The sequence below is a fragment of the Cucurbita pepo genome, chromosome 3 (genome assembly GCF_057944985.1).
Source record: "Cucurbita pepo subsp. pepo isolate OVF chromosome 3, ASM5794498v1, whole genome shotgun sequence".
In the NCBI taxonomy this organism is placed as follows: domain Eukaryota; kingdom Viridiplantae; phylum Streptophyta; class Magnoliopsida; order Cucurbitales; family Cucurbitaceae; genus Cucurbita; species Cucurbita pepo.
This window is the reverse complement of record NC_141800.1, coordinates 16,324,301-16,349,435: the sequence shown is the minus strand read 5'-3', so window position 1 is coordinate 16,349,435 and position 25,135 is coordinate 16,324,301. Positions and strand designations below refer to the sequence as shown.

The 25,135-nt window shown below is 37.6% G+C and overlaps 4 protein-coding genes across 6 annotated transcripts; 2 read left to right on the top strand and 2 right to left on the bottom strand.

Moving 5' to 3' along the window:
• Window positions 1-804: 804 nt before the first annotated feature.
• On the bottom strand, window positions 805-2,633 carry LOC111790042 (adenylate isopentenyltransferase 5, chloroplastic). Its single transcript, XM_023670819.2, has 2 exons — window positions 2,465-2,633; window positions 805-2,360 (listed from the first exon to the last, which is right to left on the bottom strand). The coding sequence occupies exon 2, from the start codon at window positions 2,350-2,352 to the stop codon at window positions 1,381-1,383; it is 972 nt and encodes a 323-aa protein (XP_023526587.2). The 5' UTR covers window positions 2,353-2,360; window positions 2,465-2,633; the 3' UTR covers window positions 805-1,380.
• A 5,788-nt stretch (window positions 2,634-8,421) lies between these two features.
• On the bottom strand, window positions 8,422-13,911 carry LOC111789667 (BTB/POZ and MATH domain-containing protein 2). Of its 2 annotated transcripts, XM_023670307.2 has the most exons (5): window positions 13,758-13,911; window positions 13,153-13,620; window positions 11,032-11,380; window positions 10,322-10,598; window positions 8,422-8,796 (listed from the first exon to the last, which is right to left on the bottom strand). In XM_023670307.2, exons 2-5 carry the CDS (start codon window positions 13,569-13,571, stop codon window positions 8,615-8,617), a joined length of 1,227 nt encoding a protein of 408 aa, XP_023526075.1. In that variant the 5' UTR covers window positions 13,572-13,620; window positions 13,758-13,911; the 3' UTR covers window positions 8,422-8,614. The 2 variants fall into 2 exon arrangements, with proteins under 2 accessions (XP_023526075.1, XP_023526076.1); XM_023670308.2 differs by having other exon boundaries at window positions 8,655-8,807; window positions 13,153-13,857.
• Window positions 13,912-15,307: 1,396 nt separating this feature from the next.
• Window positions 15,308-18,145, top strand: LOC111789669 (guanylate kinase 3, chloroplastic). Of its 2 annotated transcripts, XM_087122432.1 has the most exons (3): window positions 15,308-16,174; window positions 16,245-16,362; window positions 17,823-18,145. In XM_087122432.1, the coding sequence occupies exons 1-2, from the start codon at window positions 15,461-15,463 to the stop codon at window positions 16,344-16,346; spliced, it is 816 nt and encodes a 271-aa protein (XP_086978558.1). In that variant the 5' UTR covers window positions 15,308-15,460; the 3' UTR covers window positions 16,347-16,362; window positions 17,823-18,145. The 2 variants fall into 2 exon arrangements, with proteins under 2 accessions (XP_086978558.1, XP_023526078.2); XM_023670310.2 differs by having other exon boundaries at window positions 15,310-16,362.
• A 2,387-nt stretch (window positions 18,146-20,532) lies between these two features.
• On the top strand, window positions 20,533-23,847 carry LOC111789665 (uncharacterized). The gene is made up of 2 exons (XM_023670304.2): window positions 20,533-22,581; window positions 23,103-23,847. The coding sequence occupies exons 1-2, from the start codon at window positions 20,533-20,535 to the stop codon at window positions 23,526-23,528; spliced, it is 2,475 nt and encodes an 824-aa protein (XP_023526072.1). The 3' UTR covers window positions 23,529-23,847.
• The last annotated feature ends 1,288 nt before the right edge of the window (window positions 23,848-25,135 follow it).

Below are 25,135 nucleotides of genomic sequence, written 5' to 3'. Positions count from 1 at the left end.
AAATGAAGAAAAAAGCGGATGTAGTCGGAGTGGTAAATTAGTCCGTACACACCTTGATTTTGAAAGATATGATAGTTAAAGTTGTAGGGCTAATCGTTAATGTCTCGAGCCATTGAAGCAGCTCGTAAGGCTATAATCGGATAATTTTGAAGAAGTGGTAAAATATAGATAAGAATTCTCGCTGATCTTGTGATCGAGAAACCTATGGGAATCCTACGAATTGGATTGCTCGTGTGTCCATGAGACATATCCCGTTTGAAATCCCATTAGCGGTGCATAAATTATATTTATCAATCATGTAGTCGTCATACTCCAATAAATGAGTATTGAAAAAAAGAGCTGAAAGTCGTTAAATGGGTGAGGAATTTAGAATCTCTCTATCTAAAACTTTTTGAAAGAAAATCATTTCGACATTTACTCTCAATTTTATTCCAAATAAATGTTAAACTTTTACAAAAGGTTTGATTTTGATTTTTGACTCAATTTTTGTTTTAATGAATAAATTTTCTTTATGGAAAGACGGGTTCAGTGGGGACCCCTTTGAGCGTGAGTGGAGTATCAAGTTCGATTCAAAACAAAATATTTCACTTTTGACATGTGTGTGTCGTAAGAATAATTCAGGTTTGATAATATCACTGTCAAAGTGGTTGTAAGCCACAATATTGGAGTTTTCCTCTTCAGACACGGTTGATTTGTTCATCAATAGTGATTGATCGTGAATGTAGTTTTCGATTGGTGCAAACCGATCGACAAGATGAAATTTTTTTAAAAAAAATTCAAAATGTAATATAAAATATTCCAAAATCCAAATGATATGATATATATATTGATGTATAAACAAAAATACAGCTCATTCGTTTCCACAGATACACAAAGCGGAGTGAAAAGACCAAAAACTCCATACGAAGAGGCTTTTAATACACACGGGGGTGGGGGTAAGTGGGTCCTACTTCTCAAAACCACCCAATGATAAAGTGCCAACAAGACAAGTGCATTGAAGCTGATGTAGCCGCATCACACAAGATTATCCAATTTATTTTTCCTTTTTTTAAGAAAAAATTATTTTTTAACTTTTAAAATCCGGCCGAGATTTATTATTTTCCTTTTAAAAATATATAATCCTTATCCGTACGGCCGCCAATTTTAAGTACTTAACGACCTGACAGTAACGTTTGTCAGTCCCAAGTGGTAATTTTTTGCTTTCGAAAGTTATTAAAAACTTTCCTTTTTGTGTTGTTCTTTTAAAATTACCGAAACCCAAAAAAAGGAAAAAACCAAAATTATTTTTAAAAAAAAAACGTAAAATCATAAGCTTGCCACGTGGCATGCTGAGCGGCGCAAACCGCGTTGATTCTGTGGGGTTGACTTTTTTTCTTACTTTCAACGACTGACGGCGGCGACGAGAGGGGCCGCCTCCGGCGAGACAATGGGAGTGGTGATAAGGCGGCCATCGTCGGAGAGGAATTGGTCAACGATCCTCAAGCTCGGTTGAAGAACGAATTTATCCCATGCGTCATTGGCGTTCCCACCGTCGGTCAAAAACGCTCCGGTGGCATCAAGTCGCCGGAGATTCCAATTCCGTTTATTACGAAGGCGGCGAATCTTCTGTAGTTGCCGGAGGGCCAATTGGCATGTATTGTCTTTAATCTTGGAAATAGCTAATTCAAGAAGAATTGTCAAAGTTCTTTCATCAGCCTCGTCGCGTTCTGCTCTCAAATAGTCGTGTAATTCCGGTACTCCGATAGCTCGTTTAATCCCACGAGAATAATCCCCTTCCGGATCAAAAAATTCCCTAACTTCACCGACGAATCCACCGTCAACCATCCGATCAACACGGTCGGAAACAAACTTTTGAAGAATCGGCAAGGACACATCGACCCACAAAAAACAAAACTCATATCGAAATCGAGACTCTGCCCAATCATCAACCAGAGCTTCAATGTAAGAATTGGAGCCACCGGCGACAATCGGGAGACGATCACGAGCCAAAATGGATTCAATAGCAACAGAGGCATGATATGTAAAATCATGAGAAGAGAAATTTGAATTCGGGTCAATTGAGCCCAACAAATGGTGAGAAACTCCCCGGCGTTCTTCATCGGTGACTTTGTTTGTCACAACATCCAACCCTTCGTACGCTTGAATCTTGTCGGAGTTCACAATTTCCGCCGGAAATCGAGTGGCTAAGTCAATTGCCAACCGAGATTTTCCCGTTCCGGTGGCTCCCATTACAATAACCACCTTCTCTTTCCGCCGGAAAAACTGCTCCATACTGAAACTCCCCTGAAAATTCCCCACCAGTGGTTGAACTTGCTTGCCGACGGCAGAGGACAACGACAATGCCATATTCATCAAATACCCTGTTAAAAAAAAACCAAACCCAGATGAAAAAACGACAAATTTAATCGACCCATTTCATTTATTTTGATTATAATCTTGTTTTTACACATTTTAGCGACAGTACCTGAGAGAGAAGCCTCGAGTGTTATGGTTTGTCGGGTGGTTGGAGAGTAAATGAAAGAGCTTAGCTTATGAAATTGGGAGTTTTGTGGGTTTCTTAGACAATGATGAACATCATTATCTTCCTTCTACCACTCTCTTAGACCCTCACTTGCCTCAATCCTAATGGACTACACTTGGTATTTATGCCTGCCCAACACACCTCTTATTCCAAATATCTCCCCGGTTGACTTTGGTACGGACATAATCTCTCATCGCTTCAATTTAAAATAACGAAAGCATCTTTATCGGTCAAATTCAATCTCATGTCATAACATGATATTGTCGAAGAAAAAGATTCAAACCTTCCTTAGCAGATATAAATACAGTAGTTTCAAATTCAACATACAGTGTCTCTAATGTTATAGTCTCATAACAGCTCAAGCCCAACACTAATAAATATTGTCTGTTTCCTCTCTAACCCATGTGGTATTTCACAATCCACCCCATTTAGGACCCAGCTTCCGAGCACTCATTTCCCTCTCCAATTAATTGTGATATTCTACGTCGGTTGAAGAGGGGAACAAACTATTCTTTATAAGGGTATAAAAGCCCAAAAAAGATATGAGATTGAGCTGTTACGATTGTATCGATGGTAACATGGTCACGTTACCTACTTAACCAACACAAATAATTATAATACCTTATTAATTATAAATATATATAAAAATAAAAAAGAAAATGGCATTAATAGTAATCAACCATTAAGAGAATAATAATAAAATGATTACACCAAATATAATCATGATTAATAGTAGTAAATATTCGATTTATTTTATAAATAAAATAAAAAAAAAACAAATCTAGAAGAATTTGAAACCCTAAATAAAATTTGAACTTAATATTATTAAGTTTTGAAAATAATATATTTAAAAATAAATTATAATATTCCCAATTAAAAATTAAGAAATTATTTTTTTTAATATATATATATATATATTTATTTATTTATTTATTTATTGGTATTTAAAAAAATGGGTGGGGGCTAGTTGTTTTTGGCAAAAGCAGTGGGCAAAAACAAATTTTCATTTATAGTGGTTTAGGATGCTCCTGTTTTTGTTTATTTTAATTAATCTGATTTTAGTGAAGAGACATTAGTTATTAATTTAATTAATATACATATTAATATAAATATTAAACCCTCACTAATCACATAAAAATTAAAATAAAAACCATTTTTAATATAGATGTTAACGAATTTTTTTATGAAAATGTTTTGTTATTATTCGCACGTTTTCTAGTACATGCTCGAGAAATCACTCCGTATAGGAGGATTGCTTCAAGCTAAATGAGTTAAAAAGTTTGACCGTTCTTTTAAACATTATTTAACCATCGTATCTTTAAAAGCACGAGTATCTGTTAATCGCCTATCCGTAGGGGAAGCAACATAGGTGGCAGGAACTTACTAGGGTTGTGATACCAATTTGAAGAGCATTCGTTTACCTCTCTTTAAAGGGTCGAGGGCTGCCAGTCCTGGAGGTACACACTAACATCGTCATTCCAACCTGATACGAATCCCTACCTCCCACAACCGACCCATCATTTCTCAAGCTGACTTTTTAGGCGAGCATAGGTAGATTACCTCTCTTTACAGGGTTGAGAGTTGCCAGTCCTAGAGGTACCACACTAACAGCATCATTCCAACCTGATACGGATCCCTACCTCCCACAACCGACTCATCATTTCTCAAGCTGATTTTTTAGGCGAGCACAGGTGGATTAACTCTCTTTACAGGGTCGAGAGTTGCTAGTCCTAGAGGTACCACACTAACAACGTCATTCCAACTTGATACGAATCCCTACCTCCCACAACCGACCCATCATTTCTCAAGCTGATTTTTAGGCAAGCACAAGTGGATTACCTCTCTTTATAGGGTCGAGAGCTGCCGTCCTAGAGGTACCACACTAACAGCGTCATTCCAACCTGATATGAATCCCTACCTACCACAACCAACCCATCATTTCTCAAGCTGATTTTTTAGGCGAGCACAAGTGGATTACCTCTCTTTACAGGGTCGAGAGCTGCCAGTTCTAGAAGTACCACACTAACAGTGTCATTCCAATCTGATACGAATCTCTACCTCCCACAACTGACCCATCATTTCTCAAGCTGATTTTTTAGGCGACCACAGGTAGATTACCTCTCTTTACAGGGTTGAGAGTTGTCTTAAAGGTACCACACTAACAACGTCATTTCAACCTGATACGAATCCCTACCTCCCACAACCGACCCATCATTTCTCAAACTGATTTTTTAGGCGAGCACAGGTACAGACAGAAACAAAAGCAGACCCGTTATCACTTTTATTCGAATAATATCTCAATTTCCATCTTTTACTCGAGCGTCGAAACTTTTTAAAATTATTTTGTGGATTTCCAATTTTGTTGAGTGACAGAAAGTTGAGAGAGGCATCTTGGAACCGAACAAAAATATTTAAATGTAAAGTCCCACAAATTTGATTGACAATTAATATTTTAAATAATTTATATATTCATAATACTTTATTCTCTTTGCACTATAACATTAGTAGAAACCACATTAGATTCGATAATTAGTTTGTAATCCTTAATTATTTACATATAATTAATAAACTAATCTTAATTATAATGAACAATTAAAATTTAGTTCTTGTGGACCCCACCATTCTTTAATGGAAACATCATTTAACAAGAACTGTCTTTTCTTTCTTTTTTAGTGATATTTCTTATTCTTTTCCAGCTTTAAACAAGCTTAGTGGGTCACTTTGATTAAATGATTGAATAATTATCTCAATATCATATACTAAAAAAATTATAATCTTTGACCTATAGTTTTAACCATATAATAAAATAAATATGAAAACATGAAAATGAAAATGGGATGAGCACGTGCGATGGGCCCAGTAATGATTAGGAAATGAAATTATTTAACATTATCTTATACCACTAATAATCATAATCCTTGCTACCAACTTACTTTAGTCAAACATATAATTAAAGCCATTATATTCATAGATGTTGGATTTTTTTTTTTATCCCAATATTAGGTGGAAATCCTATTTATATAAACTTTTGTTACTAATGATATCAGAGCTAGACACCGAATGGTATGTAAGCGACGTAATGTAACAACCCAGATTCACCGCTAGCAGGACATCACAATCCACCCCCGGGGCCAGCGTTCTCGCTGACACTCTTTCCTTCCTCCAATCGATGTGGGACCACTCCCAAATCCACCCCCCTTTAAGGCCCAGCGTCCGGTGTCTGGCTCTGATACCATTTGTAACAGCTCAGATCCACCACTAGCAGATATTGTCCTCTTTGGGCTTGCCCTTTCGGACTTTCCCTCAAAGCTTTAAAATGCGTCTACTAAGGGAAGGGGAAGGTTTCCAGACCTTTATAAATGGTGGTTTGTTCTCCTCCCCAACCAATGTGGGATATGACACGTAACGAGCTGAAGCAGACCATATAATAATTTTAAATTTTGGGATGGGATCGAGTGGGGTTTTGATATTGATGAAGGCATTTAAAGGGGGTTTGAAATTGAATGGCCAAGTGGGTTCGAATCATTTGAGAAATGATGGTTTGCACTCTTATAAAGTTTTTTTTTTTTTTTTTTGAAGAAATAATTATGATAATCAATAATGATATGAGTTTAAAAGACATATATGAAATTAAATATATTATACACTTGACTTTATAGTATAATAAATAAATGTCGCCGACGATCTAGCCACACATATAATCTAGTTCATGTGCACTTTTGAACGTCTCTTTCCTATTCTAAGTGTGACCTTATTTTTATTCAAAGGACATTTCTTTCTTTTTTTAAAAAAAAAATATTTAATATTTTAGAGTGTTCGAACTCAGTTACACAATATTAAGACTATCAAATGTGGTTTGGGTTCGTTCGTATACTCCTTTACTTGGGTGTTGTTAGACGAACACAACTCTCCACAATGGTATGATATTGTCCACCTTGAGCATAAGCTCTGGTGGCTTTGCTTTGGGTTTCCCCAAAAGGGTTCATACCAATGGAGAGAGTATTCTTTGTTTATAAACCCATGATCATTCCCTAAATTAGCCGATGTGAGATTTTCATCATCCAACAAGTGTCACACGTATCAAGAGAGATGACTACCCAACCTTATAATATAGGATTATCGAGAAATTCGTTAGATTTTAATATCTTAAATAGGTGACCACGTTCCTTTCAGTCGTTGACATTCTTAGAGAATTTTAAGAATAATGTTAATTTGAAATTTGATTTTTTTATTTTTAAAATAAAAAAAGATAGACCATATTATATTTACTTGTTATATATATATATATATATATATATATATATATAACAAGTAAATATAGTTATTAAAATTAATCTCAAAATCGTAATTTAATTAGAATTTTGGAGACAAAATATTAGTGGTAAAAGAGTTTAGTAATAATTAATAATATAATTAGAATAAAAATAGTAATTTTTTTAATATAATTTTAAATTTTATTAATATATAACCTATCAAACTAGAAGAGAATAGTCCAAGTGAAGACAATTCAAAGACTTTTTTATTTTTATTTTTTAAATAATGGATATGTTAATTAATATTTAAAAAAAAAAAAAAAAGTGGTCGTGAAATAATAGAATATTAGCTAAGACAAATATATTATAATATGGTCAAATATTAAAATTAGGGTTCCCATGCGAGAATGGAATCTTGATTATGCGTTCAAATATAAAATTTAGTGGTGCAGCTAACTTTATAAAAATTAAACAAATTAATTTCCCTAAATTTTTTATTTTATTGTATTATATAAACAAAATAATGATTGGGCTGCCACGTGGATCCCAATATTCTAATACGGGTCGGTTCTAAAAAGCCCATAATAAAATATTTAGAGATAATGACACAAATGGACCCTAGACTAATACATAATTAAAAACAAGTCCATCAACAAATAATATTTCAAATTTGTTATTTCTTTTTCTTTTTAATTTTAAAATTCAAATTCCTAAGCTCCTTTTTCCTTAATTATATTCCAACTTGTAATTTTAGTATCCTATTCATTTTTTTTTTTTAATTTAAGAATAATTTTAAATTATTTAGAAATTCGTTTTCAAGCTAGTCATCCAACGACCGATGTTTGAATGCAACCTAGATAAGTTAGCAGACTTAGGGTCATGGTCATTGGCTTCAGAACTCTAATAAATTAGATAGCTAAGAAGGTCATCCTCGATTACCCCTTTATGAGTTTCATCACAACCAATCGTCTTTTATGATCACGCTTACTATCTGCTCTTGATTCAACACACTTCCACTTTAGTGTCCGAGTTGATACTCTTATTTTCTCTCGAACCATAGTAATATTTTTTTATCAAATCATTGAATTATTTATTTCTACACACGTCATTTTTTCGAGGGCCTACAGCCATTGTGGCATAGGGGTTACATCCCGTATGAAACTTAAGAGTATACCGCTTCTACGAATAGCTCTTAACGCTGCATCTCTTCCAAGACCAGGGCCCTTTATCATGACTTTTGCTCGTTACATACCTTAATCTGCTACTGTCCGAATAGCATTTCCTACTGCGGTTTGAGCAACAAAGGGTGTTCCTCTTCTTGGAACTTTGAATCCACAAGTACTAGCAGAGGACCAAGAAATTATCCGACCCCGTACATCTGTAAGAGTCACAATTGTATTGTTGAAACTTGCTTGAACATGAATAACGCCCTTTGGTATTTTACATGAGCTAATACGTCCATTTCTACGTGAACCGATTCTTGCTATGGGTTTTAACTTTAACTATATATATATATAACAGCTCAAGTTCACCACGAGCAGATAAATGTGTATAGTGTTTGGCCCACCGACTCGGAGTTAGGTGCTTTTTTTTTTTTTTCTCTTTTTCCTTGTTGTTCAGAGTGAGGGGGCTTCCAAGACCACAGACTTGGCCAATGTTACTTCATTTGACTTAAACAAAGCATCAACAAAATAGGAACACTAATTTATAATTCATACAAGAATAGAGAGAGAGCATGAATTGAATACATGAAAAAGAAAAAAAAATTGTGTAATCCTAATAGGCCAATGGTTTCCCTTGCCATTTGCTGCTTCCCATCGTTCATCGTTCATCGTTCGGGTCAATATAACCTTTGCTTCACACGTCTTCCATTCAGATCGCTGCCATCTAAAAAGGTCATATTCCCGAATCCAGAAGCGAGGACGTTGTGCTCGGTCACTCTTGCCACATATTGCAGTAGCTCAGTAAGAACAGCTGGGCAGCTTTCCTTGAGATAATCGAATCCGTCCGATTGCATCACGGCTGCAAAGTTACTAAAATTCTTTTAGACTTGTGATGTTTGTAACCAAATCTTTGTTGAAAAAGGTTTATGAACATTAACAGACTATCAGCATCTCACAAAATAGAAAGGACGTTGAATGAATCATGAGCCACAGCATGTGATCATTGTTCTAAACACAAGGTTACGTTTTGTAGTCCAATGCTATTAGAAACCAAATCTTTGTTGAAAAAGGCAAGCACGCTTGCCACAAGATTTGCCCTTCCCCCATAGGGAGAACTCATAAGCACCTCCTCCAACAACCAGCTACCATCCTCGCGGGATGATCCGCTACTGAACCGGAACCTTCTTGCTTTTACTCATGAACCAGATTGAGCTCCGGATCAAGGGTCCTAACCGAGTCCGACTGACCTTCTTTGGCTGGCCCCCGCCTTATTCGCCTCGTAACTTCAGGCTCATAGCTTCACTCCTGAACCTATCCTCTCCAACTCTCAAGCTCCACTCATCCCAAACAAGGTTATCCTACAACAAATGCTCAAGGTCCTCCCCATGTCTTCTGCGGAGAATGCGCCATTGCCGAAGCAAATCAAAGGAAGAATGCCTTTGGATATGATCCAAGGTGTTCACACACCAATATAAAAACCTGCATGCAAGCACCTTAACCTTCTTTGAAATTCTAACTTGCTTGAGAGAAATTGAGATGGGAGAAGGGAAAGGCAAAATAAGGAAGAATGTATGAACTCGGCCAAGTAGTTGAGGTTTATCTTCCTCTAGTCCTTCACTTTCGTTAGGTTTCTAAAGGCCTCTGTCTGACAAAGAAGCAAAATGTTGGGTCTTTGTTCTATCCCACATAACATTCAGGCGTGCCCTAGGAGAAGATTAAGATGCTTGCATGGCAGGTTTTACATGAGAACGTGAATACCGTTCATTCCCGAAAGGCATTATTCCTTCGTTTCGTGTTTGCAATGGTACATTATCTGCAAAAGAGGCATTGGAAGGGGACCCTTGAGCACTTATTATGGGATAGCTAGTTTGCTCAATTTCTTCGGAATCGTCTGAGAACCTTGATTGGCGTGAGTAGAGCTTGAGATAGGGACGGTAGCTCCTTGTTGGAGGTGCTTATGAGTTCTTCCCTTTGGGAGAAGAGCAAAGTCCAAAATATCAACAAAATGTTTGAAATAAACAATGCTACACAATGAAACCTTCAATCATCTCCAATCATCTCCAAAACATCCATATACCTGTCACCTGACCTTAATCCAACTCCATCACTTCAAACAATCCAGCCCACAGAACTAGCTGGCATGTCTATATTTGCAGATAAATATTGGTCACAATACCATGCCGGGAGCCCAGCTCAACAGCAAATAGAAAAAAAGGACTAACCCAACAGCCTATATCATTTGACAGTAAGTCTAAGAGATTTTCAGTTTATGCTAAATTGACAACCACATTTTACTCGTCTCAACAGCTATGGAGGCTAAGAAGCAGAGAGGAGAAACCAAAGAGCATGAACGGTAAGAATCGAGTCCAGTTTCATGGGCATACCTTTTAAATTTTCAGGCATGGCTATAAATCTGAGGCATGCAGCTTTTAATTGGAAACAATGGTGCTGCTCTGCTAAAGCTAAAGTAGTCGCCACAGTGTTTATGGCGATGTCTTCACAGAGTTTAGCCTCACAAAGCAATTTAAGCCTGTCTAATGCATAACGATCTGCAGCTGCAAGAAGATGTTGAGCCATCAAAGTTGATGCCCACCTAGAGTTAGCACCAACAAGCTCAAGCATGTCCGGTAAATTGTCCCAGTACATGAAATGAAGTAATGCCTGCAGATTCCAATAATAAAAAGAAACGAATAAAAAAGAAATTCAGAGTTATGCAATATACTTTATCCAAAGTTCTTCCCTTCCCTTCCCCCATCGGCAGTGGTAACGTTTTACATTAACAGTTTACAAGGATTCGGCACACATTATAGGGGTGAAGTTTGCCCCTAAAAGAAACTATCGTGCTACGCAGGTAAAGGTTCTTTGAATCCCCGATTACAGCTCTTGAGAGTTGGTTCAGAAAAAAGATTATAAATTATAAATGAAGTTCATTCCATAAGGCTCCTATCACCCTATATTGAAATAAAGCATTTATTGCTCGCTGAGAAGTGTAGTGCATGGAATTTAGCACAATAACATGCTTGAGGCTCTGCATGTGACTAAATGCACCTATCTGCCTGTGTATGTGAGAGATAGAGTGAGAAAGAAAGAGAACCTTAAATACAGGAGCCTCAATGTCCTCAACCTTAATGCATCGAGTATCCTTATCCTTCAATGGGCCAAAAAGTTGTGCCCTGAATACAGGTGAACGTGCTGCAATGACCAATTTGTGTGCTGCAAATATTTCACCATCTACTTCAAAATTAACATCCGCACACTTACGACTTTCCAAAAGCTTCCCAAATTGCTGACCGATGTCAGAGGGAGGTGCTGTTATAGAATAGATTTTAGGCCCCTCCGTTTGTGATTTAACAACCCCAACAACACATTTAAATGAGAGGCAATCATCTTTAAGGTAATCTGACGACTCCAGAACCGTTCTTTTGAAATAACGTTTATAACCCCTGCAAATTCACGAGTGATATCCCCCTTTTCAGCCTTCATACTATCGTGCAATTGAACATTCATATCAACATAAAACGTGCAATTGAAGGGACCTAAGAATATAGTACAGATCGAACGTAACACAATGGAAAGATGAGAGAGAATTCCCAAATCCACAAACATATTTTCATCCACCAAACTCAATAAATAAATAAGGCATAGATGACTGACATAGTCTAAATGAAACATTTAGATCCACAAATAATCCATTGGACTCATTAGATAGAGATATGGTCCTACCAGAAATAAAAACCAACTAACATCCATAAAGAACATTAAATCCATAAACCATCTAAACCAGCTAGTCTACAAACATACTATGCTGAACCTTCCCCGAAACATAGCACTACATTCTATATCTACCACCTTTAGAACATAGATTGCATTTCATTCTCCATTTCGTGGCAGAAGGGTGAATGTGCTATGTTGTGGAGCTTTGGGTCAAGAGAAACAACAAAATCTTCAAAAGGCGTGAGAGTTCTTGCGATGTTTGGTCTCTTGTTAGATTCTATCTGGACTTCGGTTTCTAGGCTTTTTCGTAATTATTTGCTTGACTTATTTATCTTGATAGGAGCCTGTTCTTGTAGTTTGGCTTCTAATTCGTGGTTCCTTCATTTTTTACTCAATGAAAGTTAAGTTTTCACATTAACTTTTTTAAAAAAAAAAACCTATATCTGCCACCGTCATATATTGAAGGATGATACTTCTTTGTGGTTGGAAAGTCTATACATGAAGACCGTTAGCAAATGAAGCAAAACAATATTTCTAGTAGTTTGGCTGAAAGGATGGTTGTCTCGATATCTCATTTCTTCTATGATAACCATGAGCGTGCAGGTTCACGTACATCCTTGGTCCTAGCCTAATTCCTCAATAAAACCCTATGGCAGTTAGATTTTAACATTCTAAGTAGGTACCATGACTTAAAAGGTATCTAGGTTCCCAACTTGCCTCTTTAACTACTAAGCCAAACAAACAACAATCGACGGTAGCGAATCAATCCCTCAGGTTCCTTTTCTTCAAAGTCCATGATGTGATCAATTGGCATCATCAAGGCTGATAATTAGCCCAATCTCTTTTACTAAAATTTGTAAGTAAAAATACATAGGATGCTCGAATCCTTCGCATGGATGATGATCAATGGGAAAATCAATTCTAGTGATACCATCCAAAGGGTCATGCTCCTCTAGCTTACAACCTCAATGGTACATTCTTTGCAAGTAGTGGAATCATTTGTTAATTCATTGTTCTTCTTTTTCTCCTGGCATCCAACGGTTTCCAGTCAAAGTCGCATGCTAGCACGCCCTTAAGGGATACTAAGAAAAAGGCTCACCTGTTGCTAATCAAGAATTGGAAGATAAAGAGGAACAGGAATTCTCAAGAACAACTTTCTTAAGTCTTGATAGTTTTGAAATTTAACCAACACCTTGCACTACTTCACGTTTCACTACGGATCCTCTTCGTGCAGCCTCCCACTAATCTTACATCTTCAGCAATTGAAGATTAACTGAAGTGTTCTATATGGTTTTATCAGCTCCACCTATTTTCATCGTTGTTGGTGATAGTCCAAGTGTAGAGCCTTAGAATCAACTCAGTCAACATTACTCATTTTATATCTCAATCGAAGCTGTTTTGATACTTCCACAGCTTACAAGCGGATGATCAGAATTATGAACAATTTGAGCAAATAAGCATTCATTCAAGAACAATTCAAATGAATAAGCAAAATAATTACCACATGCTTCCACGATACTTGAGGGTGTACGGACCGCTCTCCAGCCTCCTTTCAAAATGGCTATGAACCTTATGATTCCCCTTTCCACTTTGATCGAAAAGCGTCAATTCAAAAAGAGCCCTAACATCGGCGCCATCGCTGACAAGCGCTATGAAAATAGAGACGTAAGCCGCGTTGTCCTCCATACTCTTACCATCGGGATAGAAATAGATAGCCCACTCGTACCCACCGACGACAAACGTATCCGATGTAATGTATTTCCCAATTCCCATACCTTTGTTGAGGGAATACCCATTGATCTTGAAATCATGCGAAACATTAACGGTCTCGAATCGAGCGGTAGAGGAAGTCACCGGCGGAGGATGAGAAGAATTCAAAGAGGCTTTAGAGGATTCCCTAAACGGTTTAATTGTGCCCATCAACCAAGAGCTTAAGAACAACCGATCTTCTGAAATTTTGGATTACACCCTGAACCAAAAAGGCAGAATTGAAATAGTGGGTTAGGTTAAAACTTTGAATCGAAGATGGGTTTTGAAAATTTGAAGCGAAAATCAGCGGCAACGATCATGAATTTGGGTGGCGGGAGCGTTTGAAGAAACTCTTACGCTGAAGGGGAAGAGGTATGAATGGAGAATCAAGAATCAGGTGGACGACGATGAACCTGGAAAGTTCAATTCAATGTCCAAACACGGAAATGCAAGATGGAGCTTTGGCTTTAATAAACATCAGAATCTACAATGAAGTTTCTCGATTAACACATGATTAATTAATTTAATCATTGTTTTGTTTTTCATTAATTAATAGTTGATCCTCGGTTTATCTCCCCCCTTCCGTTCTTACCAAATAATTGAAGGTGAGTGATCAGATGACATCAGCAAAGGTCTCATACTCGTCTGAGCCTCTTGAGTATCTCTTCATCGTGTGGCTTATAAACGTGACTATTGAATTATATTCATAAAAGTTCCAATTTTCGACTTATGATTCGAGTAGACCTCGTAATTCTAAGAGGTTTTAGCTCTTGAACATTTCTCGTAGAATACTTCATCGTTGTGTGACTTATCAATGTGATTATTGAGGTTCCAATTTTCGATCTATGACTCGAATATACCCCTAATTCTAAAAGGCTCTGGCTCCTGAACCTCCCCCACGAGAGGGCTCATCATCGTGTGGCTTATAAATATGACTATTAAGTTATACTCACATTAGCTATTAAGGATCCAATTTTCAACCTATGACTCGAGTAGACCTCCTAATTTTAAGAGACTTTTTCTCTTAAACATCTCTCACCAAAGGGCTGATGTGACCCATAAATATGGTTAAACCTATAAGAGCTTATAAATGTGATAAAATAATTGAATTTTCAAACTCGAAAATCTCTCTCTTGTCATACGACTGAAATCCTGATTATGATTAATTAATTAATTAATTAATTAATTATATATAATTGTCTTAGATTATTTCTAAGATTTACCTATTATTGATGGAAGTTCCGACAATAATTAAAATGTTTAAAAGACCTTTTCAAATTTAAAAGTGTAATAAATTATTATAGTAATTAAAAATAAAATTGTAGATCACATGTAACTTATACCTATTATATTAATTTTTAAAGATATAATGAAAATCTCGCTTCACATGTCAGTGTCAAACCCAAATTTAGCTTTACCCAATATCAAAAAAGTGATCGATAAATGGTTAAACAATAGTAGGGAATTAGTTCTATTAGTTTAAGAGTTGACGGCATGATTGGGGCTTCATTTTGATATCGAATTCACGCATAAACCATCTGTATCTTAAATTATTAATAAGAGTGTTCATATGACTGAAGACCCTGATCAACTTGGACTACTCTACCTAAATTGTGAAGGTTTGAGTTCAGATGAATTTTTAAAAAATAAAAAAATTCGAATCTGTTTACTGGTTGACATTTTTTTTTTGTTGTCGAGTCAGCCTAATGACCTAAAAACAGAGTTACAATTTATCTCTATTTTAAAATTATTATAAAGATTAAGAATACTTAACTGTAACTAAAATGAATGATGTGTTGTGACTTGTGAATGTCTAATATTTAAACCCTGACACCAAAATTTTGGAGGATTGGAAAAAGATTTTTTTTAATAATAATTAAAAAAAAAAAAACGGTTTAACAGTCACAATACGGTCGGGCACTTCGGAAGCTGAAAATTTGTATAGCAATTTCACCGGTGATTCAATTTTTTTTTCAATTCTGAAAGCCAAATTCCGTTTCCCAGAGCTGTTCAAGTGTGAATTGAATCGGATTCTGACTGTTCTTCCCGTTCTTCTCGCCATGTCTTCCAGATTCTTCGGCGCCTCTCTTTCCCGCTCTTCAACGCTCCACCCAAAATTCCACAACCCTAATTCCCTTCCCAATTTCCCCAAATCCAAACCCATTCAATCATTCCCTCTAACCCCACGATTGTTCTCCTCCATTTCCGAAATGGGCGATGCCCGAAGACCGATTTCCGCTACCATTCCCCCGACCGACAAAGTCGACCGATCGGAATTGCTTCGATCCCTCGAGTTTTCGCTTGGTTCTTCGTTTAGCTCGGAGCCATTGGTGCCGAATCCGAGCCCCTTAATTATCGTGATCAGTGGCCCTAGTGGTGTGGGTAAGGACGCTGTGATTAAACGATTGAGAGAGGTCCGAGAAGGGCTCCATTTCGTCGTCACAGCAACAAGCCGACCGATCCGACCTGGTGAAGTAGATGGGAAAGACTATTATTTCGTCTCTAAGGAAGAGTTTCTCGCCTTGATCGAGAGGAACGAGCTTCTGGAATACGCGTTAGTATATGGAGATTACAAGGGCATTCCCAAAAGGCAAATCCGGGACTTCATGGCCAAAGGGTATGATATTGTGTTGAGAGTTGACATTCAAGGGGCTGAGACATTGAGGAAAATTCTTGGGAATTCTGCTGTTTTTGTGTTTTTAATGGCGGAGAATGAACTTAAACTAGTGGAGAGGTTGATCAATAGGAAGACGGAGACGAAAGAATCATTGATGGTGAGAGTTGCAACAGCTAGAGAGGAAGTCAAGCATGTTAACAACTTTGATTATGTGGTTGTGAATGCAGAAGGGAAGCTGGAGAGTGCTGTTAAGCTGGTGGAATCCATTATTGATGCCGAGAAAGCAAAGGTCTGGCAGAGAAATGCTGTCGTTTAGATTGAGATTTTGAGACATCATTTTGCAAGGTATCATTTACTTCAAAGTTCTGTTCTGAGATGCATTTATTTCTTAGGAAAGTAGCTATACAGATTGAGAAGGAATAGACTTATACATACTCTGTTTATAACTCTAGCTTCCTTTTTGGAAGTATCTATTGCTTGATGGTATAGTATTGCCTTGATTCCACTGAAGCTTGCATAGTTTTTGTTATGGATTCTATCCCAGAAGCCTTGTATTAGTGTAGAAGTTTTCATTATTTATGTATCCAAGACTCCCGGGTGCCACCAAAGGGGGTGGATTGGGGAGTCCCACATCGATTGGAGATGGGAACGAGTGATAGCGAGGACGCTGGCCCCAAAAGATGATGGATTGTGAGATCCCACGTCAGTTGGGGAGGAGAGCGAAGCACTCTTTGAAAGGGTGTAGAAACCTCTCCCTAGCAAACGCGTTTTAAAAATCTTGCCTACAGAAGCTGTTGGTATGAAAATGGAAGGAAATTCATTGAATATGTTTGAACCTAGAGCTCTAGTGGAGGAGTATCAGTGGGATGGTTGATCTTGCTTTTTGGCCAAAACTGACTTTGTACTAACCTAATGATTTAAGAACATTTGAAAATCAACATTGCCAACTGAATGGAGTATACCAACCACTAAACTAATTTTCGTTTTGAATTTCATGAAACTGATCCAACTAACATGTATTGCTCAGAGCTAGACACCGAACGGTGTGCTAGCAAAGAGCTGGGCTCCAAAGGGGGTGGATTGTGAGATCCCACGTCGGTTGGGGAGGAGAACGAAACATTCTTTATAAGAGTGTGAAAACCTCTCCCATACAGATGCGTTTTAAAACTATGAGGTTGACGACTATATGTAACGAGCTAAAGCGGACAATATCTTCTAGCGTTGAGCTTGGGCTGTTACAAATGGCATCAAAACCAGATACCGAGTGGTATGCCAGCGAGGATGCTGGGCCCCCAAGGGGGATAAATATGATATCCCACATCAATTGGAGAGGAGAACGGAACATTCCTTATAAAGGTGTGGAAACCTCTCCCCTAACAGATGCGTTTTAAAACCGTGAGGCTGACGGCGATACATAACGAGCCAAAGTGGACAACATCTATTAGCGATGGGCTTGGGCTTGGACTTGGGCTGATTACAGCTCAAATCAACTGAACTACCTAGATTCGTTCATTTTTTTCGGTTTCAGCTTGTGCTCCTACTTTTGGCTCTAATGTCATGTATGTTCATCATTAGACCAGAAAACTCAAGCTAATCTATTATAGTCTAAACAGTCGTTTTTATCGTCTTTTCGAACAATAAAAACAACGCACAGGAGAGACGGTCCTCCAAAATGGAGTATGTACACCCTCCAGCTCTCATGAACTGGAGGAACACCGGCATCCAAACCTTATATAACTGGATTGGACTCTTCTGGGTACCATTTTGCATATGTCTTGACTTACAGTCATCATCATCTCCTGTAGGTGTGATTATCCTCAATTGAAAAAGGCGAAGGCTGATTTCAACTGCATACGTCGGGTCTTGCTCGTACCGACATTCACAGTTTTATTTTTCATTCTAATACCCAAACGAAGGTTGAACTCGAACCTTTATGAAGTTCAGATTTGTGTTGGCAGTTGAACAATAATCTCAGACAGCATAGAGAGGACTCGCTGCTCCAGGAAGGTGTGCATTTATCAGTGTACCATGGTAATGCTAATAAACTTTACACGTCCAACATGGCTTTGTAGCTATTATGATCCTAACTGAAATGACAATAAAGTTCTACCTTTCTGGGGCTTCTGTACTGTTTCTGTCATATTTTGGGTGAAAGATGATGCATGTTTGAGTGTATTAGTCGAAGTGCGTGGAAATTGGACTAGTTAGGTACTCGCTCGATATTAAAAGAAAGGCTGAAGACTGTATCTTGGGGACTGTTTTCTTCTCGTTTAACCTGGTATTCAAGGTAAGTTGTGGAGACGGACGGTGTACCAGCGAGGACGTTGGGCCCTCAAGGGAGATGATTGTGAAATCCCACATCTGTTGGAGAGGGAACAAAATATTTCTTATAAACGTGCGAAAATCTCTTTCTAAGAGACGTGTTTTAAAACCATGAGGCTCACGACTATACGTAACGGGCTAAAGTGGACAATATTTGTTGGTGGTGTGCTTGGACCGATATGATTTGCATTACTTAATTTAGAAACTTTTGACATTCTTCTAGAAAGCTATTGTCGTTTGGAGGTACGATTACAAGATTCTTCATTCAGACGAGGAAATCTTCTTTTTTCCATCCAAATTAGTAGTTTCCTCGTTACCCATCATGTATTGCTGTACTGAGTTAACGTTCCCATTATGGAATTTGGCTTCCAAACAATTTCATCCCTTTGAGGTGTGAACTGAATAAACATCATCTTCGAAGGTAAAGCAACTAAAATTTTGTTAGTCGGGAACAAGTTAAGATATATATCTTCAACTAGAAGATTACATGTTTGAATCTTACTCTTCTATATTGTGAAACTTTTTTAGAAATCATGGATGAAGAGGAAATTTCATACATTGTCTCGTCACGTCGCTACGACCTCCCATCTATCATCTTAGCGAAAGTAAAAATTCACGTTATCCTCAACTTATCTAGGATGGAGACTTACACATTACTTTTGTAACCGTCTAAGTTCACCGTCAGCAGATATTGTTCTATTTGGGTTTCCTTTCGAGCTTCCCCTCAAGGTTTTTAAAACATGTCTTTTAGGGAAAGATTTCTACACTCTTATAGAGAATGGTTCGTTCCCCTCTCCAATCGGTATGAGATCTCACAACTTAACTTAAAAAAATTATTTATAAGAACATAACGATTTGATTTGCATGACGTTTTGGGTAGAGGAAGTTGTTAAGTAAGGTGCTTAGAAGAAGGGTCTTATAACGTAAAACTAAAGAGAGAAATAATTTAATTTAATTAAGATGCGCTTAAATATGGGGTTTTCCCACAGCTTGCATTTTCATGCTTGTACTCCAAGGCTTTGGGATACGCCTGAGTTTCAAAATTCCTTCTTTGCTTGGCTCTTATTTCTTCCTTTAACTTCACACAAAATAACTCTATTTCCACACTATTCCTTCTTCTATATTTTAGGTCTAACTGATTTATTCGTTCATCAACTCGAAATTGAGACGTGTCGGAGAGTTTCTGGATTGGGTATGTTTATGAGAAGGTGTTCGGGTTTAAATTCTATTTTGGTCTATTAACTTTTAAAACGTTTATTTCAATTACAGAACTTCAAATGCTATTGATAAACCGTTTCATATTAATATGTAGAGATTTAAGACATGATTTTGAAATTTGAATTCCTACACGAAAAGTAAGTGTGAGGTCCCATAATTGGAGAGAGGAACGAAACATTTCTTACAGATGTGTAAAAACCGCTCCCTACTAGACGCATTTTAAAATCGTGAGACAAAACGGACAATATTTGTTAGCAGTGGACTTGGACGGTTACAAATGGTATCAGAGCAGAGTGGTGTGCGAGGCACACTGGGGCCCAAGAAGGATGGATTGTGAGGTCTCACTCGGTTGGAGAGGGGAACAAATCATTTCTCATAAGGGTGTGAAAACATCTTCCTCGTAGACGCGTTTTAAAACTGTGAGACCACTAATGACAATACGTAAAAGGCCAAAACAGACAATATCTTCTAATACTGGATTTGAGCTATTTCTGTAATTTCAAAATTATTCCCAAAAAAAAAAAAAAAAAGACTGGAAAGTCTCCAAAAAGTAGTATTGGCAAAAAGGCACTTGCTTTGTGAATGAACTCAAAAAGTCAATACGTGGAATGACCCATTAGACTATGAATGAGGAAATTGCTTTGATCAGACTTCATCAGTAAGCATTCAAAATCTACACAAAGAAAACATAGAAGAAAGGGTTAAGAAGTTCTCGACCTTTTGGATGAAGGAACTCGTCTCTACTTGCTCCACGTTAAAGGGTGTTTGTTTTTCTCCAAGAACTCCAAGAACTTCTGAGTAAATCCACAGAAAGAGAAGCCACTTCACGTTACTCCTTCCATTTCCAAAACAAGCCGTGCCCACTAAGCTTTCATTGCATATAAAATCACCAGACTTCATCCATAGCTCAAACAGAAACAGCATCTCAAGTTTTATCTCACAAAAATCTTCGGCTTGGTGATCGACTTGAAGAACATGGATGGTGGGAAATCTCCCGCAGGTGATCGGAACGATGTTCGTTTGCAGATATCAGAAACTGGCAGTGGGAACACAATGTTTGAGCCGAGGGCCAATATCACGATGAGAGAAAGTAGTAATGTGGACTTTGCATCACCAATGAAACCTGCAGTCCGTGCACCGGAGAAGAAGCTGACGCTTTTTGCTCTCCGGTTGGCGGTACTTGAGAAAGCGGCGACAGGGCTGGGAACTCTTGGGTTCATCTGGGCAACTGTGGTTCTTCTTGGTGGTTTTGCTATAACATTAGATAAAACTGACTTTTGGTTCATCACTATTATTCTGTTGATTGAAGGAACTCGAATATTCAGCCGGAGTCATGAGCTAGAATGGCAGCACCAAGCAACATGGTCGATTGCTGATGCTGGTTTAAACAGCTTTCGGGCATTGAGGACCAGCTCCCACTTCCTGGTTGAAAAGATCAAAGCAACTTTCAAGTCAGTTATTGCATTAGGAAAGCAAAGTCGAGGTCGAGATATAAGAGGAATTTCAAATGCTAGCAACCGAGGAATGTCGGAGCAGTCGAAGATACCAACTCGGCAATGGAGCACATCAGATGTTCCTCTTTTGCCATATGCTCAATGGGTTTTCCTGTCAAAAAACATCAGTAAACTTCTCTATTGGCTTCAGCTTATATCTGCAACAGCTTGTGTGGTGCTCTCGCTAATGAAATTGATCAAGCACAACTATGGCAATATAGCAAAGGGAGACACGGACAAGAGGAACAGGCGCGCTGCTCTCAGCATCTTCTATGGCTTGGCATTGGCAGAAGCTTTGTTGTTTTTAATAGAAAAGGCTTACTGGGAATGGAAGGTTATCTTCAGGAAGGTATTGGAAAAGGTGAATAAAGAATGTGAATTGGGTCCTTCCGGCATGATCTCAACGAAAAGATTCTTTTACGACGCATATTCAAGATGTGTCAACGGAAGTATTTTCGATGGCCTGAAAATGGATATGGTCTCTTTTGCAATGGAGCTCCTAGATTCAAGTTTTCCTGATGAGCAGCTCATCGGAGTGAGAATTCTTCGACGGTTTTCGATGAACCAGAGATTTTCTGATGACACACTTGAAAAGATAGGGGTGAATCTTGCTGTTATAGAAAGATTAGTGGAGATGTTGAACTGGAAAGACCCACAAGAAGAAGAGATCAGGCTATCAGCAGCTGAAATACTGTCAAAACTAGCAGGAAAAAAGCAGAATTCATTAAGAGTTGCTGGGATACCTGGCGCCATGGAGTCGATATCATCTTTACTCCACAACAGTCGAAGCTCCCACGTTTCGGCAGATGAAATAAGCGAAAAGAAGATAATCCACGACCGTGCGAACTATGCATTCTGGACATTCAATCACTTGGGACTTGTCATTCTAAAAAAACTTGCACGAGACCACGATAACTGTGGTAAGATTGGAAACACAAGAGGCCTCCTGCCGAAAATCATAGATTTCACTCACGCAGACGAAAGGCTATTGAAAGACGAACACGTTGCACCATCACAGATTCAAACAGTCAAAAGATCACTGCAAGTAGTGAAGATGCTGGCAAGCACGACAGGCACGACAGGAAAATTTCTCCGGAATGAGATAGCTGAGATAGTTTTTACAATCAGCAACATCAGGGATGTACTGCGGTACGGCGATAAACATCCATCACTTCAGCAACTAGGCATTGAAATCTTAACCAGTTTGGCGCTGGACGAGGATACAACCGAGAGAATCGGTGGTACTGGTGGCATTCTAAAGGAACTGTTCAGAATTTTCTTCAACAAAGAGATAGCAGAGACTCACAACCATGCAAGGATAGCGGCTGGAGAAGCACTGGCAATGCTTGCATTGGATAGCCAAAGCAACTGTAATCGAATTCTGAAGCTGGAGGTGCTGGAAAACCTGGTATCAACTTTGGAGATTCCGTTGCTTCGCGTGAACGCTGCACGAATATTGAGAAATCTGTGCATTTACAGTGGCGCAGAAGGTTTCAACAAGCTCAGGGGAGTTGCAGCTGCAGCTTCAACAGTAAGTAATCAAAATCAAACGCTTCCTTTTCTATTAATAACAACCAAATACATTTCTTTGACACTTGAGTTAATGAAACTAGTGCAAGGAAGAACAAATATTATCATACTTTTCTTCACATATGCATATATTGCATTAAAAGCTTGCTATAAATACATACAAACAAAGTTGACTGATACTTTTTTTTTTTTTTTTGATTCAGAAGAACTTTACATCTTCAGAATTGGTTTATACAGAAAAGGAATTTTTACACCATTCAAGTGATTATTAACTAGATTTGTTCATATAATCCATATCAAGGTTTTAGGTTATCTCTAGGGGATGTGAAGTTTTTTGTTTGTATCTTAATTTGTGTAAATTATGTCTGGCTTATAGATTATGATTTGAAAAACTAGATTCAAAAGCCTGAAATTAGTCACATATAAGGGCATTTCTAGATATAATTTCCTGTTTATCATAGCGCGTTAATCTGAATTTAGCTTCTGTTTAATCCTTATCTCAATCCTCATCTTCGATTTCAGGTGGTTCGGGCAATCAAATCAGAAGAACAGAAACTACAGGAAGTAATGATCGGACTATCAGCACAAATTTTGAAATTCACAACATCCTACGAAGCCGCCATCACATTCGAGAGGGCCGGCACGACGCAGGCCGAATTGGCGGCGACATTGGTACAGATTCTAAAGAGGCATAAAAATCCACCAACTAAAACGCCGCAGATTCGGCGATTCGTAATAGAAATGGCGATTTGGATGATGAGGGAAAAAACAGAGAACATACATTTCTTCGAGGAATTAGGGATGGCGAAGGAACTGGAGGCCGTCTTGGAAACCACTTCGGAGATTGAAAGCTTCAACATCTTCTCCGGCACCGTCGGGCTGAGCCGCCACCGCATCACGATGCATTCGCTCGCTCAAACCGCATTGGGTCTCTTGGGAAGATGGTGATTTGCATCGTTCATCTGGAAAAAATGGCGTTAATTGGCGCCATAAATTCTCTCCATAATTCTTTCTTAAAAAAAAAAAAAAAAAAACCGTGATGTTTTTTCTTTTGGTTGATTCTTTTTTCTAATAATTCTTTGCCACTTTTTTTTTTCTTTTTAGTTCATCATGTTAAATTATCAAAAACATTCCTAAATCATTGTTATCATTTTTCTTTATGAACTGTATATATAATCATTTATGAATTTTGAGCCGTTCAAATTGTGTATGTATTGAAAAATTCTAGATTAAATTATACATGATTATGTTCATACGCTTTTGAAAAGTTTCATTTTTGTTCTTGAATTTTGAAATTATTTTAAAGAAATATCTTTTCCATTCAAATAAATATGAAAAAACTACAAAATTAAAGAGTAAAATGTTGAGAATTATTGGGAGTGAGTGAGAACGTTGGCTAATTTAGAGAATGATCATGAGTTTATAAGTGAGGAATACTATTGGTAGGAGACATTTTGGGAAAGCCCAGAGCAAAGCCATGAGATTTTAGGAGCAACTTTTAATTTATTATGAGCCCAAAAGATGAGTCGTGATTCCTAATATTAAAGCCATGTCCTAAACTTAGCCATGTCAATAGAATCTGGCGTAGTCAAAAGTGACTAAAGTGTCGAATAAATGATGTACTTTGTTCGAGGAGTTTCAAAGGAAGGAGTCAAGCCTCGATTAAGGAGAGGTTATTCGAGAGCTCCATAAGCCTCCTAGAATTCGGTGTAGTCAAAAGTGACTAAAGTGTCGAACAAAATGTGTACTTTGTTCAAGGGCTCCAAAGAAAGGAGTCGAGCCTCAAATGATGTACTTTGTTCGAGAGCTCCAAAGGAAGGAGTCAAGCCTCGATTAAGAAGAGGTTATTCGAGAGCTCCATAAGCATCCTAGAATCCGGTGTAGTAAAGTGTCGAACAAAATGTGTACTTTGTTCAAGGGCTCCAAAGAAAGGAGTCGAGCCTCAAGGGAGGCTTTTGAAGCTTATAGTGTAATTTGTTCGAGAGGAGGATTGTTGAGGATTATTGAGAGTGAGTCCCGGGCTAATTTAGGAAATTATCATAGGTTTATAAGTAAGAAATATTATCTCCATGTGTATTTATATAATATAAAATTAAAAATTTAAGATTCTATTAAAAAGAATTTAAGTTGTAACGCAAAATTTAGGACTAAATTTATAATTAAAATTTTTAAATGGCTAAATATTAAATATATATATCTTTAATTTGTATTTAAGAATTTAGAAATGGTAGAAATTCAATAAATAAAAAGGAGAAATAAGTATTAAAATAATTTGTGATTCTCCACCTCCCTCAAACATATTTTAATCAACCACCAGATGAATCAATGGATCAAATTGAAACAAACAATAAACAAAGAAGTAGAAAAGTTGAAACTAAATTAATGAGTTCATAAGATTCTCTCCAACTCATATAGTTTTCAGCCGTTAAAAGCTTCAAAAATCAATAATTAGGAGTAATTTAATGCTTAAATCAGTCAAAATCAAGCAGGATTCTTCAATATTCAACGAGAAAACGTTTGAAATACCTTTTATCTCTCGATTGCGAAAACTCGAT